Source organism: Melanerpes formicivorus, unplaced genomic scaffold, assembly GCF_026170545.1.
Source record: "Melanerpes formicivorus ecotype bairdi unplaced genomic scaffold, bMelFor1.0.p_v2 SCAF_20, whole genome shotgun sequence".
Classification (NCBI taxonomy): domain Eukaryota; kingdom Metazoa; phylum Chordata; class Aves; order Piciformes; family Picidae; genus Melanerpes; species Melanerpes formicivorus.
The window spans coordinates 5,762,636-5,778,734 of NW_027142372.1; the positions used below are offsets into that span (position 1 = coordinate 5,762,636).

At 41.2% G+C, this 16,099-nt stretch overlaps 1 protein-coding gene and 1 long non-coding RNA gene across 3 annotated transcripts in view; one reads left to right on the forward strand and one right to left on the reverse strand.

The window, feature by feature from the left end:
* Positions 1-1,228, reverse strand: part of LOC137447241 (uncharacterized) — an 85,514-nt gene extending 84,286 nt beyond the window's left edge. For both annotated transcript variants that reach the window (XR_010988832.1, XR_010988831.1), the window contains exon 1: positions 1,029-1,228. This is a non-coding gene — a long non-coding RNA (uncharacterized lncRNA). The remainder of the gene's footprint in view (positions 1-1,028) is intronic.
* A 192-nt stretch (positions 1,229-1,420) lies between these two features.
* DNAJA2 (DnaJ heat shock protein family (Hsp40) member A2) lies at positions 1,421-13,288 on the forward strand. The gene is made up of 9 exons (XM_068150594.1): positions 1,421-1,595; positions 4,465-4,524; positions 5,429-5,652; positions 7,697-7,777; positions 8,073-8,206; positions 10,331-10,527; positions 11,591-11,735; positions 11,880-12,007; positions 12,520-13,288. The coding sequence occupies exons 1-9, from the start codon at positions 1,518-1,520 to the stop codon at positions 12,706-12,708; spliced, it is 1,236 nt and encodes a 411-aa protein (XP_068006695.1). The 5' UTR covers positions 1,421-1,517; the 3' UTR covers positions 12,709-13,288.
* Positions 13,289-16,099: the final 2,811 nt, after the last annotated feature.

Genomic DNA, 16,099 nt, shown 5'->3' on the forward strand with positions numbered 1-16,099 from the left:
TTCTGCCTATGTCTGAATCAGTCCATGGGACTGACTTTCCCTTGGCTGTTCTCTGCCCTGCCACTGTTTTTCTCCCTCTAAATCTAGCCTCTATTTTCCTTTGAAGCTCTTGACTGCTGCCACACCTGCAACACCAGAGGCAAGTATTGCCATCATCTACTAATTCAGATTAAACCAGACAGAATAAAAAGGATGGCATTTAGGGCCTTATACACACCTGCCTAAGCAGGAAAGCCACCAGCAGACTGCATTTCCCAATATAGCCATTGCAACCACAAGCTGTGTCAAAGCATTACAGACAAGGACTCCTCCTACAATGAAGAAAGAAGTCTTTGAGCTCTCAGATCAGCCCCTCTCAGGCTAGGCCTATTCAAATTTCTGCTTTACAAATCCACAAATCACTTCAAAGGGCCTCTTCTGTTCTCTCTCACATACCAGATCACTAATCTGTTCCCAGCAGACTCTCCCCAGGGCTCAGCCTTGCTCACCTCTTCCTCACAGAACATGCTTTCTGATGCATGCCCTGAAGAGTGCCCATAGAGATGCCAGAAATTGATTTTGTTTCCTGCCCTTACAGAGACCACATCCCCTTTTCCTCAGCTACGCACCTGCTGCAGCTGTCAGAGCATTCTGTCAGCCTAACGAGGGGCTAGCGACCAAGAGGCCACATCTGACAAAAGACTCGGGAGCTGTTCTCCTGGCTAGGCTTAAAGAGACAAACCTCTAACTAATCACAACAGGGCTTTTTATTTGCCTGTTAGTGTTGTCCAGCTAGTACCTCAGGTCCTCTGCACCACTCACGAAGGCTTTGATCCTGTGAGTCACTCTAGGCCTAGCATAACAACTAGTGCCTTTTTTAAGATCCCCGAAGTGGAGCAAAATATAAAAATGGAGCAGATGGATACCAATGCTATTTATAAGTACCGAAGCCTTCGCAATATGTCCCTGAATTAAAAGCCGCTGGGTTCGAGGCTAGGCAGCAGGTTGGTGCACAGGCTCCCCTTTCCCCACAAACTTCAGTGACGTACTTGAGACACCAGAAGCCGTGCCGGGCGGAGAGCTCCGCGGCAGCATGCACAGAGGCACCGGGATTTCAGGCTTCCAAATGACAAGGGAGAAAGCTGAGGATACTATTTCCACATGTAACGCCCCTGCCTGCCGGGCCGCTGTTTCAAACCTCTGGGCCTGAGCCACCATGTTAGCGGCATGCAGCCCTCAGTCTCCCTCGCGGCCCCTTCCTTCCCTATCGCCCCCCGCCGCGGCGCCACAAGCCTCCCTCCCCTGGCACGGGCGCCCCCTGCCGCACCGCGCCGGAACTGGGTCAGGAGCCCGAAGTGGACCGAGGGGGCGGGGCCGCGCCTCAAAAGGGCGAAGGGGGTGGACGGGCTCCTCCCGCGTCGCGGCGTGGTGACGTAGGGTGCCTGCGCGTGACGTCGCGGCGGCTTTCGTCCTGCTCCCGGTCTCGCCCTCGCCGCCCCTCGGCCCGTTCTGGCCTGTGCCCGCCACCCGCTGCCGTCATGGCGAACGTGGCCGACACGAAGCTGTACGACATTCTGGGGGTGCCGCCCGGGGCCTCCGACAACGAGCTCAAGAAGGTGCGGGGAGGGGCGGTGGCCGGCTCTTGGGGAAACCGGGCGGCAGCGCGGTGGGGGGGGGGGGGGGGCGGACTCGCACCCGGCAAGGCCCCGCTGTGGTGCTGAGACGGGGAGGGCGAGGGGTCCCTGCGCCGGTAGGAGGCAAGGAGAAGGGAGTCGAGGGAAGGCCCCGGCTGCGGGGAGCGTGGCCTGAAGGTGGCGGCTGCCCGCCTGGCCTGGCGGCTGAGGCCTGCGGCGGGGGAGGGGTGCGGTGCTGGGGAAAGGTGCCCGGTGCCGCTCCAGCCCGCTGAAGTAGGCCGCGCCATGGAGCCGCCGGGGCTTGATTTGCATGCGGTTGCCGATGCAACTGGATAGGCCGCGGGCAGAGCCCAGGGGAAAGAGGGCCGGCCGGTAGGAAGAGGAAACAGCAGGACCCGGCAGTGCTCCCCATGTCCCTAGCCGCCGGGTCCCGCGTCGGCTCCGGGCGCCGCTGGGACTGTTCATCTCGCCCCCGCAGCGCCGCGTCCATCTCGCGTGGCAAAGCGGTGTTCACAGCTGGCGAAAGCCTTGGGTGTAAAAATCCTCTTGAATGCCCAGTACGTTCTGACTGGAGCCATTGTCTGCTCCACGTGTAGGCCTTAGTAAGGTTTCGTTTTCCTGATGTATTCGAGCCCTCCCAGGCCGAAAGCGACACGGTAAGGTAAACAAAGAAGCGAAGTGAAAACTTGGAGACAGATCGTCAGTATAGCAGTTCACTACGTTAATTTCATTCCGTTGTGTGGAAACTACTGTGTTTTTTAAAAAAATATTATTTATTTATTTTTCTGAAAGGACTTGATGACTATTTACACGTGAGGGAGGATAATTACCTAGCAGTTTCCTGGTAGTGACCTTCTTCCGCTGATGGGTGGTTCTGGTATTAACAACTGTGTGCTACCCATCATGCATGCGGTAGCCTCGTTTGTGCAGGGATCGGCAATTGTAGTGTAATAGTGTTAGAGCTGGAAGGCGTGCGGTGTGAAGGTAGTGCTGCATACTGAACACAGCCAAGTAGAAATCTTTTCTTTTTTCCTAACTGAATTGTCTTAGGGATATCAATGTCCTTTAAGAATGAAAAACTGGCAGCAGTTTTACACTTAGCTAACTTGTGCTGCTCAGTATTAATTCCTATAGATTAGATTTATCATGGAATGTAAAGTTTCCAAGTTCCTGCAACACCCAGAAGTTCATCTCTATTTTATTGTCGTTGACAGGTCACATACAGGTTAAAATATCAGATTAATAAAGCTTTCATAACAGTATAGGAAAATGGAAACAAATAGGTAATAGCTTAGTCAAAGGGGCTGGAAGAACAGGCTTTAGGACTGATTAAGTTTTCTTTAATTGAAGTTACAATATGGTGCCAGTGTGTACCTTATTTATGTATGATTAAACAAATAGTGGTGACTTACTTTTGAAACATGAGAGGTCTTAAGAATTGCTTAAACTAGAATATTGTTACCAAGAAAGACATGAATGCTCTCTTTTTAAAGCTCATTTTTTCCTAATTAGATAATACTATGTAGGTTTTTTGTTTGTCTTGCTTTGACTCCTTAAAATTTGAGGACAATAATATTTTAATTACAGAAAATGTAGGTTTGTGGAAGATGATACTTTGTTGCTGATGATAATTTGACCTAGAAAACTTAACGATTTTTGTTTTTTATTCTTACTATGGTTTAGAATATTTGGCTTGTAATATACATGCTCTATTTTGCTTACAATTGTTGCTCATCTAACTTTATTTCTGGATGACATGCAGAATTACTGAGTATTTCAAATTAAACAGTAAAGAGAAATAGCTGTGCAGATACAAAAAGCAATCTTACTTGTTCCAGTACCAAATGGAAAGTTGTGATGCCTGGAAGACTCTGTGAAGTTCTCTTAATGTAGTTACAAAAAGCTAGTTTAGATGCTTGGTTGTTCAGAAATGTAGCTTTGGAAAAATCTACTCTAAGAATCAGTGTTTTGGTTGTTTGCAGTTGCATCACTGTAGCTTTTTTTTTTCCCCCAAAAAAAAGTAATGTGAAAAACTTGAAATAGCATGTAATTTATTCATGCCTGTCCCCTAGTTGTTACAGAGGGGTGTTGAGGTGGTGTGGGGAAGAGTTGAGGTCTTTAGTGCCAAAATCTCATTTAAAACTCTCTGTCCTGTTAATCATTTTGAGCCTCTTAAGTATAAAGTACTGCTACAGGAAAAGGTGATGGTATTGAGAGTCAAAGTACTGGTCAAAAAAAGTATCCTGAAAAATCTCTTTTGGAGATACGGCTCTACTTACTACTTCTACTCTTGTAGAGCAATGAAGTTAAATAAAAGCAATGATCTGTACCCTTTTGCACATGTAACTCTGACAGTTACATTGGTTGAGAGATGAAATCTTCCATTATTGGTAGGCAAGGAAGAATGATGTTATTTTTGTGAGAACTGACTGATGGAGTTGAATGAGAAGCTGAGGCAGCCATTTTATTGTTAATGCCTTGCTGTGGTTGAGATGAAAGACAAATGGGTTGAAACTTAAGTTGTTAAATTGTAGATTTTGAGTGGGTTCTATAGAGTAAGTCATTTTAATGAAAGTTCAGTGTAGTTCTTCCTGTAAGTTAAAATAAGAAAGAAAACCAGTTCTGGCTATCACATTGTCTTACCAGTTGTCTTTAAATCCAAGTACAGTTGGTTTATACATGCATCACTGTCAAACTTTTTTATATACCATTTCAGTGCAGGAGTGATTTCAAAACACTCATTTTCTCACTTTGCTTTATTAGGATTGTCTTCCTGAAGGCAGTACTGGAGTTTCTCAGCAAAGAACTGATTAATCAGAGTTGAAATTAACTTTGTACCTCTTTCAACTAGGCATACAGAAAGCTGGCCAAGGAATACCATCCTGATAAGAATCCAAATGCAGGAGACAAAGTAAGACTTCTTTTTTTAATAATTCTGAAGTTTGTTACTACATTAGTGTGTAAGGTCCCACATACAAGTGTTGGTGAATTGCTGTTACTAGTTATTCAAAAAAAGCTGTGAGGGGACCATGTACTGTTTACTACTTTCCACTCTCAAAATCTGCCAACATGCCTCATGAAAAAAAAAAAATGCAGCAGTTGGCTGAGTTGAATTGGTTGATAAGGTAACACTGAGGGGGAAAAACTGCCTCTCTTCTTCTGCCAAGCTGGCACTGGCATCGCCATAGGTATTTGAAAAAGGCAGATACTCGGTTTTTCCAGTGTGGAATAATCTGTGTGTGGTGGTTCTGGAAACTGCAGCATCAACCAGAATTACTTATGTGGGAAGGGGGAATTAGATTTGTTATGCTAATTTACAAAAAAATGAATTAAGTTGACTCAGCTGATTAACGGAACTGATGTTCTAATGGTTGCTTAGAGGTGAGCAGAGATGACTATGAAAGATTAATTTGTTTTGAAGACAAACACATTAATAAGCATTTTAGTAAGTTTCTTAATTGTTAGTGTTTAAGTGCCTAACTTTGCCAGTAGTGTGAGTAAGGGATTTTTGCCTCTTAGCTGCTGCAGTGTTGCACATGTGGGGGTTTTCTTGGGATGATTCTTTTGTAAGAAAACTCTCTTATGTTAGTCACAGTAATGAACAAAATCCAAGTTTTGCAATATAGTGTCATATTTTATGGTAAAAGGTAACACAATTAAGCCCAAGTATGACTTTCAGGTCTTCAGTATTGGAATGAAAACTTTCTATTGTGTACCTTTTAACTGGATGTTTGTACTGGGTGAGAAACGGTACTAAAATATTCCCTTGAAGTTCTAAATTACCATGTACTATTTTGACTCTGTTCCTCTTCCAGTTCAAAGAAATAAGCTTTGCCTATGAAGTATTGTCAAACCCAGAGAAACGTGAGTTATATGATAGATACGGAGAACAGGGTCTTCGAGAAGGTAGTGGTGGAAGCAGTGGAATGGACGATATTTTCTCCCATATCTTTGGTGGTGGATTGTTCAATTTCATGGGTGGTCAAAGTAGAAGTCGTAATGGTAGAAGAAGAGGAGAAGATATGATGCATCCACTCAAGTGAGTGTCTTGATACTGCAATTTGTACTTTCAACCTTTCCTGATGAGTACTTGACTCTGGTAATTGGTGTTCGTGATAAACTTCTCAGTTGAGAGATCCTGCAGTCTCCACCTACTTTTCAGACCTGGGTGTCAAGTGGAGCCCAGAAGGCAGTCATCTTGAGTTATTTTTCATGATTGCTTAATCTTACAGACTAACTAATACTTTGCTTTGCCCAGTTATTAGCCTGTATATATTATTTTCTTTGGTTTTGCTGCTTAATTATGTTCTAATCTAAAAAAATATTCAACAAGTATTACACATTAACTGAATTCTTAGAGAAGCAGAAGTACTAACCTTCTGGAGAGACTGAAGTTGATATGCATTAATAGAATAATACTGGCTGGAACTGAAGTTGCATGATTGATGGAAAGCATGTGTGGTGGGTTTGCTTTTGTGGTTTTAAAACCATGGTTGAATATCACATCTAGTGTGTGTGTTGTAGGTTTCTGCTTGCAGTCATGACTGGGTTTTTGCCTGCTAAGCAGGTCCTTTCTAAGTTCTTAAGTTAAGCTGTAGCTTTCTGTGGTTAGTGAACCATGCTTAGTGAAGTCTGTTTGCTTTTATATGCTTGCTTGCTAAGACTGCACACAATGCTATGAATAGGCTTTGGGTTTGCTGCTGTTGGTGAACGCTGATGCCAGGCAACCTTTTCCCCATACATTGAGTTGAAATTTCTATGCACTGACAAATCCTTTTAGGAGAAAAACTAAATATGTTCATAGATGTTAATTTCTGTCACTATGTCAAGGATTAGGATTGGGCTGGCCACTGCATGAGACACAAGTGTTCTCTATTAACCCTTCTTCCCTCCCAAAGGGAAGAGCGAGGGAATAAGAGAAATTTAGGAACTAGAAAATAAAATTCAACTGTTTTAATGAAAAGAACAATAAAATGAAATGTACAAAACCAATTCTGAACCCAACCCCCCGATGGCAATTAGTGACTGTCACCACTGATGCTGTGGGCCCGTACTGGGGAAGTCCCAGACTGGACTCTGTGTCAGACAGGAGCTGGATTGGGGAACAGGATTTAGAAACACATGGGCTGGTATTGAAGGTGGAACAGAGTTTTCATTGGATGCCAGCCATTAAAGAAGAGGCTTGACTGTCACAATTTCTCATTTTTCTGCTGAGCATCACACATGGAATGGAATACCTTGTTGGTCAGTTTAGGGTTACCTGTCCTGTCAATCCTCCCTGCAGGTGCAGCCTTTTACACTGTAAAGATTTAGCAGTGACCTCCATCTGCACACCAGTCCTTGGTACTAACTAAAACCATGGAGGCATTAACCCTGCTAGAAGCTGACATTGCTGTTAACGTCAGAAAATGCATTTAATTAGAGACTGAGCTGAAAAGTAAAATCACTGAACAGAATTAATTCTTTTTGAACTCAAACCAGGACACATTTATGTGAAGGTTGTTGGGAGTTTAATAGTATGTTCAAGAGCTATTCAAGTGTGCTTCAGTATTATTAGTTTTTTTTTTTAATTGAAATATCAGATCTAAAGAGTTAAGTGGCCTTGGGGACATGCTAAACCTCACTAAAATGTATTGTGTGGGAAGGGTAATTGATTAGCAAGTATTCTGTGTGTATTATGTATGCGTGCTATAAATATTGGCAGTACTGTCCAGAGAGGTCTGTTTCTCACCTGCCTGGTAGAACTAAATCTTTTTTTTAAAATCAACTGTCTATATAATAAAAGCTAAAATGCTAGCTCAGCCTGTTTCCTGTTCAGAAATACAAGCAATCATATCTGCTTGCTTCTGATTACATGACAGCTTTTCTCTGAAACTGTTTAGAATTACATCTATATTCATACGTAGTTTGTAATGACTCCTTGTGAAAGCTGAAAGGGTGCTCTCACATTAAAATCTTATTTTAGTAGCAGATTGATTTATTTTTTATGAAGATGTGGTGGATTTGTTCTAGGCAAATATGCTAATTACATGGGGAAAGTAAGTTGTTAAATGATAACCCAGGAGAAATGCTTTATTTTGTAGAGTCTCTTTAGAAGACCTGTATAATGGAAAGACAACTAAACTACAACTTAGCAAGAATGTCCTTTGTAGTGCATGCAATGGGTAAGTTTGTTTATGTTTTTGAGCTCTCTGGTTGCTTTGTTGGCATACAGTGTAATGAAGCATCTCCTATATCAGATCATTATCAGTATTTGACTTACTGGAGCCTGCTCTCAGACTAGGAAATTGTTGAATGATACAGTTGATGGAACTGGAACTATTCAAGGGCTTTAGGGGGAAGCGGGGAGGGAGGAAGAAACGTGATTACAATTGGCAGTGCATTTAGCCATGTTAACCTATAGATGTCATATGTTTGGGGGAAAAAAAGATTTCTTGCAACTGATGCTTTCTATTCTAGGCAGGGAGGGAAGGCTGGAGCTGTTCAGAAATGTAATGCTTGCCGGGGTAGAGGTGTACGTATCATGATCAGACAGCTGGCTCCTGGAATGGTTCAGCAGATGCAGTCTGTATGCTCTGACTGTAATGGAGAAGGTATGTTACTAAATGCATCACTGGAGGAACTTGTCCAGGACAGCTTTGTTTCCATCTAGTCAGTTGTGTCTCAATCTGATGTCAAAACAGGGAAATCGTTTTACTTGGCACGGCAGTGAGATTTGCAGTGTTTAATGTACTGAAAAGCATCCTGGAATCTTGAACAGTAGGGCTTGATTGGTTTTAAAAACACTTAGATGGAACTATTACTTACTGTTGTTATGCCATTTAAAGTAAAAACAAAGATATTGTTGGTTTAGGAGCTGTTGTCTTTTTGAGGTATCCTAACATCCAAGAACAGATTTAGGTTAAAAGTGGAAGATACCTTTTGATGAAATGTCTGTTTGGCAGAAGAATATGTTCTACACTTCATGTGATTTGTTTTTAGGTCTTTGGCAGTTTACATAGTAAGGTCAGTTTATGAATGATTTTACTCTTCACAATACTTGGAAATCAGAGTTGTATTTTGTGACTTGTGGTTTGAGCTTGAACTGGAATTTAAGAGCCCAGATGGTAGCAAACAGTTTCTCCCTGCTCCCTCTTTGTTTTTCTTGATAAGTGGGAAAGGGGGGGGGGGTGGAAATGGGGGTTGGAAGTAGGAGAAGAAAATTTTATTAACAAAGTGTATGTATAGCAGCAACAGGAAGGGTTTACAAGGGTAAGGAATAAGGATGAATAGGAAAATACACAAAGCCAAATTTGGATGGCCGTATCTCCCTCAATGTATGTGGATTTCAGTCCTTTAGGGAAGTGTGGATGTGGCAGGGAGAAGACCAGGCCTGAACACATGCAGAACCAGGAGGCTAGCAGTGGAGGCTAGCAGTGGCTGTTGGTCCTTTCAAACAGGCACGGCAGAAGCCAAGAGGCAGACTGCTGCCACGCTGCTTTATAGTCTTGCCAGACAGGAAGGGGGAGTGGAACAGACCAACTTAGACCCAGGGGACCCCTCTTCTTGGGAGGGAGAAACCAAGTCCACCTGAATCAGGTTTCTTTTTGTCCCCTTGGGGAAGCAGGGCTCTCACAACCCTTCCCCACCAGGATGGGTGTAACCCAGCACAGCGACTAGTCCAAGTGTTTCATAAATCATGTTCTTCAAACATCTTGCTTTCCCAGTTTACATACCAAGCCTACATATTCAGTAGTTTAAACTGCATCCTTATGTCAATGCTTTGTTTCACAGAAAGGTGGCTTAAGCTGGCAAGTTTAATGTCTTAAGCTGTGTGTGTCTGCTTGTGGCATTTAGAGCAGTGTTGGAAATAAGAGCTGCTATTGTACAGTGTGCGTGCCCTAGCACCGTGGTTATTCTGTACAAAGACAATAGCTTGGATATCCATCCATTGGTTTGCTGGAAAAAGTAATTGCCTTGCTAGAGATGATGAATAACATGGAAAAACTATTAAATTTCAGAGCACAAAAGTGAAACCCCTTGTGTGTCAGAAAATGTCAGATCCTTTTTGAGGGAAAACCTATGTATTGCTCTTGCATGAAACTGTAATTTGAGCAGCTGTCTTCCCCCATTTTGTATGCCGGACTCTAGTCTACTGCCTGTTTTTACGTAGTTCTTTGTTGTGGTAGTATTCTGCAAAAGGCCACTGCCAATGAATAAAACTCAGTAGTACTTTTTTGCTTGTTAACACAAGTGGAGCTAAGCTTCCAAAATTTGTTGAAATAGTCTGAAATTTGTATTCTGACTTAAGGGAGGGGGGGATGCTTCAGTTCGGTTTTAGTGTAATTCTTTGTCTTACAGCCCTCATCCTCTGGCATAACAAGGATAGGAAAATTAGGTGGTTTTTAAGAGTACTGAGTTAGGTGGTAAGGATGCTGGAATCAATTAAGATTTAAGCATTAGAAGCTATAGACCAAGTCTTGTTTTGTCTTGCTCTAAAGCACTCTCACTTTTCAAAACCATTGATAAGACAGCTTGGAAGTTTATATGTGTCATTGTATTCCTCCCTTTCCCTCTTCCAGCTAGGGTAAATTGAGGCTGGATTTCCTCTCATGAGGAATTCCTAAAGCAGCATATAAGTCACTAGTTTTACTGCATGTATTCTTCAACCTACTTAATTCTTTTTCATAATTTGATGCAATTGTGAGGAAATGTGAACTAAAAATTTCTTTCTTTAGGTGAAGTAATTAATGAAAAAGACCGCTGTAAAAAATGCGAAGGGAAGAAGGTGATCAAAGAGGTGAAAATACTTGAAGTCCATGTAGACAAAGGCATGAAAAATGGGCAAAGAATTACATTCAGTGGAGAAGCAGATCAGGCTCCAGGTGTGGAACCAGGCGATATTGTCCTCTTACTCCAAGAAAAGGAGAATGAGGTAATGCTTGGAGTTTCTTTTTAAATGCCTTTTATCCTAGTCATTAATATTTAAGTTGCATAGATGGTTGTTCATTTTTAAGTAATTCATATAATTGCAGCTTTGGGAGAGATGGTGAATAGCTTTTAATATATTTACACCAAATAACACAGTCTTCACGGTGAGCCAGGAAAAACTTGCACGTCTAGCCAGAGCACATGCAGATTCTGGTGCTTCCTAATTAATGCTAATAAAAGGTAGCTTTCTCAGGTAAGCTCAGGCTGACTTGGGTACAGTGGACACACACATTGAAAAGCTCTTCAGGGTGTTAGGTTTAATTTGCTTTGCTTGTGCCACTAAGGAGATCTCAGGTGTTTGGTTTGTTGGTTTGGTGTGGTGGTTTGTTTTGTTTTTAATGTCTTGTGACGTGGCAGGGAATTTCTATTAAAGTCCCCAGATGATGCTTTCTATCTCTGCTGCTGTGGTTGTAGGTATATATCGTAGAATGTTGATGTTACTGCTTCATTTAACAAAGCAAAGAAACATGATTGTATTATAGTAGTAATGGCTTATGCTCCCAGCGTTACGCAGTATATGCATTGTATTTTTGAATTAAACATTGCAATTTAGGTTTTTCTGTGTGAAAGCTCGTAAAAAGTATTACAGCTTAGGGCAGAGTTGATGTGACTGCTTCCTTTTTCAATGCTTTTGTTAGGCCAGGTGTTACTATGATGAAATAAGAAAGTTTGTGTTATACTCTGGAAAAAAATACTGAGTGTGGTGGGGGGAGAGGGATTTCTATTGCGACACAAATTGCACTTATATATTAAGGATAAACAGCACTGCTGCTCTAGGCTGTTCTATTGAATATGAACTTTGCACCATAGTGTGATTTGCCTCATCTTAGATGACACTTCATCAGGCACAAAACTTTTCAAGCATGTTAAGATATTTGAATTAACAGAATCAAGTTAACTTTGTGTGAAGGCTGTTGCTCTGATATTAAATAATAATTCTATATAATGAGCCTTGTGGAAATAGGATTATAGGACTAGAAAAGATACAACCTGGTTTTGTTCTTTAGATGTTCCATCGTGATGGGAATGACTTGCATATGACGCACAAGATTGGTCTTGTTGAAGCACTGTGTGGATTTCAGTTCACATTTAAGCACCTTGATGGACGTCAAATTGTGGTTAAATATCCTCCTGGAAAAGTAATTGAACCAGGTAAGCTTGACTTGAGAAGGATTTCTTTGACACTTATTCCCATTCTTCTTGTCCAGTTAACTGAACCTAGGCTAGAAAAATGAAGTGAGTTGTGTAGTGACAGATCTGAAGTAGCACTCTGTCTTTTTTCTCTTTGAATTACAGATTGTGTTCGTGTAGTCAGAGGTGAAGGAATGCCACAGTATCGCAATCCTTTTGAGAAGGGGGATCTTTACATTAGATTTAATGTGCAGTTTCCTGAAAATAACTGGATTAGCCCAGAAAAGCTTTCAGTAAGTAGTTTATTAAGTGTAAATGTGGTGGTGGTATGTATTTGACAGCATATGCAAAGTGTGTGTGATACCTTGTTTGCTTTAAGTGCTCAAAATGTGGGTGCTAGTACAATTGCTGGCTTAATGCTATTTGTAAGCAACATGTTATGTGAAAATACCCATCAGGATATGAATTTACAGAACCCATATTTAAGAGGTGTGCAGTTACTGGGCAGAGGAGGGCAGGAGGTAGAATCTTCCTGGTGCGATGTGATAAGTTTTCAGAGTGCAACTGTATTTACTGATTGCAATTTTGGTGGATGATATGCAGAGCTGTTAGTATTCTTGAAGTGTGTCTTCCAGTTGATAAAAATACTTCAGATACTTTTAAATGAGCTTGTACATCAGGGTTTACATCAGCTTAGACTTGTAAACCGAAGTTCTGCTTTAAGGTCTTGAAGTTGTGGGAAACTGGTCATTTCATTTAGCAGTTGTAGATGCAGTACTGAATACACTTCTTTTTCTTGGGGCAGGAACTTGAAGATCTTCTGCCAGCTAGACCAGAATTTCCCAATGTAATTGGTGATGCAGAAGAGGTAGATCTTCAGGAATTTGATACCACTCGTGGTTCAGGTGGTGGCCAGAGACGTGAAGCTTATAATGATAGTTCTGATGAAGAAAGCAGCCATCATGGACCTGGGGTACAGTGTGCCCATCAGTAAACATTTGTCTAAAAAGTTGCACAAGGATTTTGTTTCAAATTTTGCCTGACTTGTTTTGAACAATCCAACTGGATTGTATAAGTAATCCAGATGAACCAATGGACATCTATTGCTGTATGTGTAACTTTTAAATTGGTCTATAGTATCTACAGAGTGTAATTTAAACTAACCACAAGCTTACATCTTCATTTTTGACTGTGTAGCAGAATAAAGCACTTGAAAGGAAGATGAGACTCCTTTTCACATGGGTTTTAAGTTTGTCCTCATACCTGTGCTTTATTTTTACCAGTTTTGTGTAGATTTTAAGTTCCATATTTTAAAATCAAATTCAACATTGTAAAGTTCGTGTACAATTTGTCCTGAGGCTTGGTATTTGGCTGCACCTGCATAAGCTGCTACAAGTAGAATAAAGAATTTTGTAGCCTGTATCTATCATCTAGATGCATGGTAAATGGGCTTTGCACATAATGGGTTTAAAGCTGACTGGGAACAATGGAAGACGAAATTAGAAGTGGATGTAAGTTTTTTCTACCATCTTGTGAACGGTTTCTGAAATTAAATAAAAGCAGTTGGTGTATAAGAGATTTATTTTTTTTGCCTTAACTCTTACTTTTCCAGTGGCTTAAACTATTCGGCGTACAAAGAAACTGTGTAGATGGTAGACGTTTTATAAACACAGGGAGGCTGAAGCTGCTTTAAGACTAAGGTTGTAGTTAGCTAACAATTGTATCCCACATGTAAAAGTCATCTTGAAATGAGATATGACTAAATGGACATGGGGAAGTCTACAGCCATGTCCCCTTTGTATGAAGAGAACACAAGGATATGTGAGTTCTGTTGGAAAATAAAAACTTTCAAATGGAGATTATTAAATTGCAGAAAAATGGCACCTTTAAAGCTCTAAGCCTGTAAATCCAATTCAAAGCCTAACTTCCCAGAGAAATGTTTCCAGTTTGTAAAGAGTTTGAGATTGGTACTGTGCTTGACAAATTTTTGTTTTGATCTGGAAACATACTAAATATAGATGATTTTGTTACTTTTCCAGCAGTTGGCACTTTAGCTATTAAGGCATTCAGTTTTCCCAGCTTCAGTTCTGGTCCTTTCTGTATCATTTGAATTGGTTAAAAGTACCATAACAAAATAAAAATGTGACCTTACATAATTATCAGGTACAGTTATCTACATGTTTTGCTACACCATCAAGGAACTGTGCATGAACTTGGGTTGGTAAGCTGCTTCTTTATAGTAAGGTTTCTTTCCCCTTTGAAGTGAAGTTGTTCAAAGATGCCTCTACTTTTCTTTACAAATCCAAAGTGTGATGTGTTTAATTATTGCTCAGATAGCTGTTGATACTCTACCAATGGGGTTGGAGGGACAAACTCCAGGGGTTTCCATGTGCTTGGGTAGGCATTGGCATTTAAGTGTTGCTGAACATCCTTGCTGTAGATCATAAAACTGAAGCAAGAATAAATACTGTTTGACGTGTATTCCACTATTGATGTCTTATGCTGTGGCATTCTCTAGTGAATCTTTATTTTCACTCATTAAAACATCAGGTTGCTTTTGGTGAAGCCATGGTTACATACTGATCCCTTTTCCTGGTGATTTCTCCAAGCAGTCATCTTAAACCTGTGTTTGAACAATTAAAACACCTGTATTCTACTTTTAGGTAGCAGCTTTAGGATTTTTACCTCCTTGGAAAGCAGAGTATGTTCTCTAAACTTTCTCTTTCAAATTGTCCTCTTTGGACAGAGGAAGGGATTCATGGTAGCTAGAGCATGCTGAAGCAGAGGTCTGGGGAGGTGGGGAAAAGTTAATCACTGCATGCAGCATGAGTTGGTCTAGTCACATTTCAGGGTTGAGGTGGCATAAATTCAGGCTCATGACAGTAGTGCTTTTCAATGAGGGGTGACTTGTTCAGAGTTGCCCTTACTCTATGTATCTTCTGCTCTACTAGGGAGGTATTCCTTTACAAAGTTGTAGTGTAGAAAGACTTCACATAAATTCAGTCTACACTTAAATATTGAAACTTAATTTGCAAGTAATACACTGCTAGTTACTCATGCTTTAGTTTACTGATGAAGGCTTTAACTGGGCCCATGTGACTGTCCTAGGAATAATCAAACATTTGTTGAGTGTTCTCAGCAATAAACAGCTGCAACTTAAGTACTCATGTTAGAGGTGGAACTATGAACAAATAACTATTCAGTCTGTTGGGGTGAGGAAGAAAATGTAACTACTGGAACTGTATTAGAATCATAGAATTATTTTGGTTGGAAAAGACCTTTAAGCCCAAAGTCCAGCCATTATTTAACTCTCTGCCATGTGTGGTGCTAAACCATGGCCCTTAGCACCATATCTTAGCATCCTTTTAGTACCTCTAGGGATTTTCAATTTTATTTTTTTTAAGGTGATGCTTTTTCTGTATCTTTAAGAGTGGCCTGAAGAAGCTGAAAGGAAGAAAACTCAGGAAGCTTTGGAGAGCCTATTTTGTGACATTTATTGCTGCATATGCAGTGACAAAGTAACCTGAATTTGACTCTTCAGAAAATGTTACCTTTCTGCTTAGTTTAATTTACCAAGGTGGACAGCAGGCTCTGAAGAGAGCACCTGAAGAGCAGGCTAAGGGAACTCTAGTCTATAAACCAGCTTCAATGAACCCCCTACACTAATGAACAAGCAAGAGCAGCTAGAGCCTTGCATGTGTCTGCAGAGGTATGGTGTCATTGGCATTACTGAAACATGATGGCATGGCTCCTATGACTGGACTGTGGCAATAGAGGGGTACAAGCTATTCAAGGAAAGACAGGCAAGGTAGGAGGGGAAGGGGTGTGGCACTTCCAATCCAAGATCAAGTGGAGTATCATAGAGTTCCACTGTGGGATAGATGAGGTGACAGAGCTAATGGGTAAGGATTAAAGGGAAAGCACTGGACAGTGACACCTTAGGGCTTTACTACAGGCTGCTGGCCCAAGACAGCCACATGGATGAGGCCCTTCATTAACAGACAGGAGCAGCTTCACCTCCATGAGCCTGTAATAACGAAAAGCAGATACTTCTTTGATGTGATAATCTGTAAGAAAATATATGTTAATTCAGATTGAAGTACTGATTAACAGAATTAACTCTTTAATGTTCTGTGCACTTCATGTATAATTTCAGTGAGAGGTTTATTCCTGTAGTTTCTGGTTTCCCAATGAGACAATCTAGGTTTGATAGTGTTTTAACTGTTCTTTCCCAGGCATGGGAGACAAAATGTGTAAAGCTTTCTTTTTTCCTTCATTTGAAATCTGTGACCTTAGTTTTTGTAGGTGAATGGTGGAAGCAGAACAGAAGGAAAACTAATCTAGACTTCAGTCTTAAACTAAGGTCTTGGTTTAAAGACCAGCAC